General features: G+C 50.9%; 1 protein-coding gene across 1 annotated transcript in view; it reads left to right on the forward strand.

Annotated features, from left to right (window-relative positions):
• The window catches only part of LOC140191852 (eukaryotic translation initiation factor 1b-like), a 12,681-nt gene extending 5,243 nt beyond the window's left edge, over positions 1-7,438 (forward strand). The window contains exons 3-4 of the mRNA XM_072249644.1: positions 1,833-1,934; positions 7,163-7,438. Of these exons, the coding sequence (XP_072105745.1) occupies positions 1,833-1,934; positions 7,163-7,207 (147 nt within the window). The 3' untranslated portion in view covers positions 7,208-7,438. The remainder of the gene's footprint in view (positions 1-1,832; positions 1,935-7,162) is intronic.
• Positions 7,439-8,325: the final 887 nt, after the last annotated feature.

The raw sequence follows: 8,325 nt of genomic DNA on the forward strand, positions 1-8,325 counted from the left end.
TAAAGTGATGCTGGGCACAGGAGTGTCTGTACATGAGGTGACTCTGACCGGAAATGATAAAGTAGTGGTGATTGGGGGAGTGTGTGGAGGGGTGGGTCAGTGGGTGATTGGTGTGGAGGGGTGGGTCAGTGGGTGATTGGGAGTGTGGAGGGGTGGGTCGGTGGGTGATTGGGGGTGTGGAGGGGTGGGTCGGTGGGTGATTGGGGGTGTGGAGGGGTGGGTCGGTGGGTGATTGGGGGTGTGGAGGGGTGGGTCGGTGGGTGGTTGGGGGTGTGGAGGGGTGGGTCAGAAGGTGATTGGGGGTGTGGAGGGGTGGGTCAGTGGGTGATTGGAGGTGTGGAGTGGTGGGTCAGTGGGTGATTGGGGGTGTGGAGGGGTGGGTCAGTGGGTGATTGGGGGTGTGGAGGGGTGGGTCAGTGGGTGATTGGGGGTGTGGAGGGGTGGGTCAGTGGGTGATTGGGGGTGTGGAGAGGGGGTCAGTGGGTGACTGGGGGTGTGGAGGGGTGGGTCAGTGGGTGATTGGGGGTGTGGAGGGGTGGGTCAGTGGGTAATTGGAGGTGTGGAGTGGTGGGTCAGTGGGTGATTGGGGGTGTGGAGGGGTGGGTCAGTGGGTGATTGGGGGTGTGGAGGGGTGGGTCAGTGGGTGATTGGGGGTGTGTGGAGGGGTGGGTCAGTGGGTGATTAGAGGTAAGGAGGGGTGGGTCAGTGGGTGGTTGGGGGTGAGGAGGGGTGGATCAGTGGGTGATTGGGGGTGTGTGGAGGGGTGGGTCGGTGGGTGATTGGGTGTGTGGAGGGGTGTGTCAGTGGGTGGAGGTGTTGATCAGACTCACTGCTTGGGGAGAGTCACTGTTTTTGAGTCTGGTGGTCCCTGGAGTGGATGCTACGTAGCCTCCCCCCTGACGGGAGTGGGACAGGCAGTCCGTGAGCAGGGTGGGTGGGATCCTTCACGATGTTACTTGCCCCTTTCTGTATCTGTGTCCGTGACGGTGGGGAGGCTGGTCCCGTTGGTGCGTTGGGCGATTCTGACTCCCCGTTGTGGAGAATTCCTGTCTGCCTCAGTCCAATGTCCGAACCGGGCACTGAAGCAGCTGGTCAGGGCGCCCCCTACTGGGCATCAGCAGAATGACGGGAGTATGGATGTGCAAAGTCTTCAGCCTCCTCAGAACGTCGAGATGTTGGTGAGATTTCCTGACTGTGAGTAGGATGTATTCTGGGACAGCGGCTCTCTACTTCACCCTGTCTCCTCCTTTCCCACTTCCCCCATCCCTCTCCCTTCCTCACCCCCCCCCCCCCCCGGACATTGGAGAGGGTTCGGAGAAGGGTCAGGAGAATGTTTCCGTGAATGGAAGGTTTATCGGGTGAACTGGCTTGAATTTAGAAGAGACAGGGCGGATCTCATCGAAAGCAGGGTAGACAAAGGAGAATGGGTCGACGTTGTGTACTTGGAATTTCAGAAGGCCTTTGACAAGCTGCCACACATGAGGCTGCCTAGCAAGCTATGAGCCCGTGGTACTACAGGGAAGATTCTGCCTCCTGACTGGCAGGAGGCAAAGAGTGGGAATACAGGGAGTCTCTTCTGACTGGCTGACGATGACTGGCGGTGTTCCACAGGGATTTGTGTTGGGACCGACTCTTTTCGTGTTATGTGTCAATGACTGACCACTGGGAAACCTTGCTTTTCTTTCCCCCATCCTCGCCCTCCGCCCCGGATGACGTAGAGGAGGCCGCGTGGGGTGAAGCGGGTCCGAGGAGTGTGACCATCTGCCCGTTTTGATCGTGGGGGGGGGGGTGCTTATGTCACGATTCACTGACGCGGGCTTTTCTTCCCACAGCAGTTTGCCTGCAATGGCACTGTGATCGAACACCCAGAGTACGGTGAGGTGATCCAAGTTCAAGGTGACCAGCGCAAGAACATCTGCAAATTCCTAGTGGAGGTGACTCGATTTTATTTTTATTTAGTTTAGAGGTGGTTCCTCAAGGTTGTCATAGCTTAAGATTGATAAGCTCCCCCTACCTATTACATGCTCCCCATGCTGTGCGTCACAGATAGCCGCTGACAACCAAGTCCAGCTCATAGAAACATAGAAGACCTACAGCACAATACAGACCCTTCAGCCCACAAAGCTGTGCTGAACATGTCCCTACCTTAGAAATTACCTCAGGTTACCCATAGCCCTCTATTTCTCTAAGCTCCATGTACCTGTCCGGGAGCCTCTTAAAAGACCCTATCATATCCGTCTCCACCACCGTCACCGGCAGCCCATTCCACACACTCACCACTCTCTGTGTAAAAAACATCTCCTCTGTACCTACTTCCAAGCACCTTAAAACTGTGCCCTCTCGTGCTCGCCACCTCAGCCTCTGACCATCCACAAAAAACATCTCCTCTGTACCTACTTCCAAGCACCTTAAAACTGTGCCCTCTCGTGCTCGCCACCTCAGCCTCTGACTATCCACACGATCAATGCCTGTCATCACCTTGTACACCTTGAAGGTCCCGGCCTTCACGTGTGGCTCAGCTACAAAGCCCGGCGAAACCGCTTCTCCTGACAGGAGAAGGGGCAAAGGTGGGTCACTGGCGCCTTAAAACCAGTCGCTCCGGGCAGATGGGGGCTCGTCAGCCGCGGTTGGCAGCTCATTTCGGAGAAGGAAAGCTCTAATCTCAAACCTCCCGCTGTCTTGCGGCTACACCCACTCACGGGGGAAGGCTTTGGAGTAGGAGGGGTGGGGGGGGAGTCTTCTACCTGGGGAACAGCTTGCTCTCCATACCGTACAGCCCTGGCTTACGCATCTAGACAGCTGGGACACGACACCCATGGTCGACTCTGACCACGTCTGTGAGTTTTGAGGTAACAACACAGATTAGGCCCTCTCCCCCACCCCCACCAAGCCACACCCCACCCAGCAAGTCCCAACAATCCCCGATTTAACCCTAGTTAATCACGGGGCGATTTCCAGTCATCAGTGAAATGTCTTTGGAGTGTGGCTGGAAACCAGAGCACCCGGAGGAAATGCTCTCATTCCACGTGGAGGACGTAGAGAGACTCCTTACGGAGGACGCCGGGACCGAACTCCGACACCCGGGGCTGTAAAGGTGTCAAGCTAAACACTCTGGTGTTGTGGTGTTTCACATCACTTGGCCACCTGGAATGCTTCTGGCCACCGCGTCTGGCTTTGGGCGCAGTTGCTAGTGCAGTCGAAATTCAAAGTAAGTTTTATTTGTTCAAAGTACATACATGCCATCACACACTGCCCTGAGATTCATTTGCTTCAAAGTTCAAAGTAAAGTTTTATTATCAGAGTACATATACGTCACCACGTACAACCCTGGGATTCCTTTTCTTCTGGGCATGCTTGGCAAATCTATAGAATAGTAACTGTAAACAGGATCAATGAAAGATCAACCAGAGTGCAGAAGATAACAGACTGTGCAAAATGCAAATATAAATAAATAGCAATAAATAACGAGAACGTGAGATAAAGAGTCCTTAAAGTGAGATCATTGGTTGTGGGAGCATCTCAATAGATGAGTGTAGTTATCCTCTTTTGTTTAAGAGCCTGATGGTTGAGGGGTAATAACTGTCCCTGAACCTGGTGGTGTGGGTCCTGAGGCTCCTGTACCTCCTTCCTGATGGTTGAGGGGTAATAACTGTTCCTGAACCTGGTGGTGTGGGTCCTGAGGCTCCTGTACCTCCTTCCTGATGGTTGAGGGGTAATAACTGTTCCTGAACCTGGTGGTGTGGGTTCTGAGGCTCCTGTACCTCCTTCCTGATGGTTGAGGGGGTAATAACTGTTCCTGAACCTGGTGGTGTGGGTTCTGAGGCTCCTGTACCTCCTTCCTGATGGTTGAGGGGTATTAACTGTTCCTGATCCTGGTGGTGTGGGTCCTGAGGCTCCTGTACCTCCTTCCTGATGGCTGAGTGGTAATAACTGTTCCTGAACCTGGTGGTGTGGGTCCTGAGGCTCCTGTACCTCCTTCCTGATGGTTGAGGGGTAATAACTGTTCCTGATCCTGGTGGTGTGGGTCCTGAGGCTCCTGTACCTCCTTCCCGATGGTTGAGGGGTAATAACTGTTCCTGAACCTGGTGGTGTGGGACCTGAGGCTCCTGTATCTCCTTCCTGATGGTTGAGGGGTAATAACTGTTCCTGATCCTGGTGGTGTGGGTCCTGAGGCTCCTGTACCTCCTTCCTGATGGTTGAAGGGATAATAACTGTTCCTGATCCTGGTGGTGTGGGTCCTGAGGCTCCTGTACCTCCTTCCTGATGGCAGCAGCGAGAAGAGAGCATGGCCTGGGGTAGTGGTGGTCTCTGATGATGGATGCTGCTTTCCTGCGACAGCGGGCATACTCAATAGATCTATAGACTAATAACCGTAACAGAATCAAATGGAACAGCATCCAACTAGGACATTCAGGCAGAAGACAATCAGTAGCCCACATGGTTGATGACATATTCAGAATTTGCAGCTACTTTTTTGAACTTGGTTTTGATTTGGCTCATTCCCGAACTAAAATTAAAATCTTCTGGTCTTATTCTCCCTTCTTCTTGAGCCCACCGCCCCTACGGGGCATAGGCCGCCAACACCAGCTCGCCGGTGTCCCCTGCCAGTCCTTCAAATTGTTCTTACCTTCTGGGACCCTTTCCCCACGCACTCCCCCCGCCCCCCCCCCCCCCCCCCCCCCCGTAACATGAGGTCCTTGGAGCCGCTGTTGGCTTACAGCTGCAAGACAGCGGGGGTCGGAGATCAGAGTTTCTCCCCCTCCTCCCAGATGAGCCATCTGTCCGAAGTGTCTGGTTTTAAGGTGCCTTCTCTCCTCCCCCCCCACCCCCGCCGGTAGAAACAGTTCCCTCAGGCTTAGTAGCTAAGCTACACGTGAAGACCAGGGGCTGGACTTGGTTGTCAGAGGCTGTTTGAGTTGCACGCCAATGGGAACATCTAATAGGTAGTGGGAGCTTGTCCCCATTACCAGTCCCCCCGGCTATGACAGCCTTAAACGGGAAGGACGGCAGAGCAGCAGTGGCTGGAGTTTATGCGAGAAGTGAGGAAGATGCAAAAAAGAAGACATTTTCGAGTGGAAAAAGGATGCAACCATGGCTGACAAGAGAAGTCAAAGCCAAAGTTAAAGCAAAGGAGAGGGCATACAAGGCAGCAAAAAATTAGTGGGAAGACGGAGGATTGGGAAGTTTTTAAAAGCTTACAAAAGGAAACTAAGAAGGTCATTAGGAGGGAAAAGATTAACTATGAAAGGAAGCTAGCAAATAATATCAAAGAGGATACTAAAAGCTTTTTCCAGTATATAAAGAGTAAAAGACAGGTGAGAGTAGATATAGGACCGATAGAAAATGATGCTGGAGAAATTGTAATGGGAGATAAGGAGATGGCGGAGGAACTGAACGAGTATTTTGCATCAATCTTCACTGAGGAAGACATCAGCAGTATACCGGACACTCAAGGGTGGCAGGGAAGAGAAGTGTGCGCAGTCACAATTACGACAGAGAAAGTACTCAGGAAGCTGAATAGGCTAAAGGTCGATAAATCTCCTGGACCAGATGGAATGCACCCTCGTGTTCTGAAGGAAGTAGCTGTGGAGATTGCAGAGGCATTAGCGATGATCTTTCAAAAGTCAATAGATTCTGGCATGGTTCCAGAGGACTGGAAGATTGCAAATGTCACTCCGCTATTTAAGAAGTGGGCAAGGAAGCAAAAAGGAAATTATAGACCTGTTAGCTTGACATCAGTGGTTGGGAAGTTGTTGGAGTCGATTGTCAAGGATGAGGTTACAGAGTACCTGGAGGCATATGACAAGATAGGCAGAACTCAGCGTGGATTCCTTAAAGGCTATCCTGCCTGACAAACCTATTACAATTTTTTGAGGAAATTACCAGTAGGCTAGACAAGGGAGATGCAGTGGATGTTGTATATTTGGATTTTCAGAAGGCGTTTGACAAGGTGCCACACATGAGGCTGCTTAACAAGATAAGAGCCCATGGAATTACGGGAAAGTTACATACGTGGATAGAGCGTTGGCTGATTGGCAGGAAACAGAGAGTGGGAATAAAGGGATCCTATTCTGGTTGGCTGCCAGTTACCAGTGGTGTTCCACAGGGGTCCGTGTTGGGGCCGCTTCTTTTTACATTGTACATCAACAATTTGGATTATGGAATAGATGGCTTTGTGGCTAAGTTTGCTGACGATACGAAGATAGGTGGAGGGGCCGGTAGTGCTGAGGAAACAGAGAGTCTGCAGAGAGACTTGGATAGATTGGAAGAATGGGCAAAGAAGTGGCAAATGAAATACAATGTTGGAAAGTGTATGGTTATGCACTTTGGCAGAAGAAATAAAGGGGAAGACTATTATTTAAATGGGGAAAGAATTGAAAGTTCTGAGATGCAACGGGACTTGGGAGTCATCGTACAGGATACCCTTAAGGTTAACCTCCAGGTTGAGTCGGTAGTGAAGAAGGCGAATGCAATGTTGGCATTCATTTCTAGAGGAATAGAGTATAGGAGCAGGGGTGTGATGTTGAGGCTCTATAAGGCGCTGGTGAGACCTCACTTGGAGTACTGTGGGCAGTTTTGGTCTCCTTATTTAAGAAAGGATGTGCTGACGTTGGAGAGGGTACAGAGAAGATTCACTAGAATGATTCCAGGAATGAGAGGGTTAACGTGAGGAACATTTGTCCGCCCTTGGACTGTATTCCTTGGAGTTTAGAAGAATGAGGGGAGACCTCATAGAAACATTTCAAATGTTGAAAGGCATGGACAGAGTGGATGTGGCAAAGTTGTTTCCCATGATGGGGGAGTCTAGTACGAGAGGGCATGACTCGAGGATTGAAGGGCGCCCATTCAGAACAGAAATGTGAAGACATTTTTTTAGTCAGAGGGTGGTGAATCTATGGAATTGTTGCCACGGGCAGCAGTGGAGGCCAAGTCATTTGGTGTATTTAAGGCAGAGATTGATAGGTATCTGAGTAGCCAGGGCATCAAAGGTTATGGTGGGAAGGCGGGGGAATGGGACTAAATGGGAGAATGGATCAGCTCATGATAAAATGGCGGAGCAGACTCGATGGGCCGAATGGCCGCCTTCTGTTCCTTTGTCTTATGGTCTAAACCTTGACCAGCCGTTGCCGTTACTAACGTCGTTGTTCTGATTGACTTGCAGGTTGGCATCGTCAAGGAAGAGCAACTCAAGGTCCATGGTTTCTAATAAACCCGAGCCCTGTGGATCCATAGCCTGTTCGATAATGATAGCGGCCCCCCCCACCCTGTCTCGTGGACGATCCCCGGCCAGCGAGTCTGCAGGATGAACGCCTCACCTCTCTCCACCTGCTGCAGCCAGCTGTTTTCGACCCAACCGCTTCCGTCCCAGTTGACGTCAGATGTGTTTTGTAGTGTTTGAGATCGCTTTTAGAACTTCTGTCTTTTTGTACAGTGTTTAATAATAAAACAAACAAACACACACACAGAGTTGAGAAACTGTTTCTGACATTGGGAGTCTCCTCGTGCTGGGTCCTTGACGATCTGGCTGGGTGCATTTAATTGCCAGAGAAATGTATACAACATACATCCCGAAATTCTTCTTCGCAAACATCCACAAAAATGGAGGAGTGCCTCCAAAGAATGAACAACAGCTTAATGTTAGAACATAGGATAGTACAGCACAGTACAGGCCCTTCGGCCCACAATGTTGTGCTGACCCTCAAACCCTGCCTCCCATATAACCCCCCACCTTAAATTCCTCCATATACCTGTCTAGTAGTCTCTTAAACTTCACTAGTGTATCTGCCTCCCCCACTGACTCAGACAGTGCATTCCACGCACCAACCACTCTCTGAGTAAAAAACCTTCCTCTAATATCCCCCTTGAACTTCCGACCCCTTACCTTAAAGCCATGTCCTCTTGTATAGAGAAGTGGTGCCCTGGGGAGGAGGCGCTGGCTATCCACTCTATCTATTCCTCTTATTATCTTGTATACCTCTATCATGTCTCCTCTCATCCTCCTCCTCTCCAAAGAGTAAAGCCCTAGCTCCCTTAATCTCTGATCATAATGCATACTCTCTAAGCCAGGCAGCATCCTGGTAAATCTCCTCTGTACCCTTTCCAATGCTTCCACATCCTTCCTATAATGAGGCGACCAGAACTGGACACAGTACTCCAAGTGTGGCCTAACCAGAGTTTTATACAGCTGCATCATTACATCACAACTCTTAAACTCTGTCCCTCAACTTATGAAAGCTAACAACCCATAAGCTTTCTTAACTACCCTATCCACCTGAGAGGCAACTTTCAGGGATCTGTGGACATGTACCCCCAGATCCCTCTGCT

The sequence above is a fragment of the Mobula birostris genome, chromosome X (genome assembly GCF_030028105.1).
Source record: "Mobula birostris isolate sMobBir1 chromosome X, sMobBir1.hap1, whole genome shotgun sequence".
NCBI lineage: Eukaryota > Metazoa > Chordata > Chondrichthyes > Myliobatiformes > Myliobatidae > Mobula > Mobula birostris.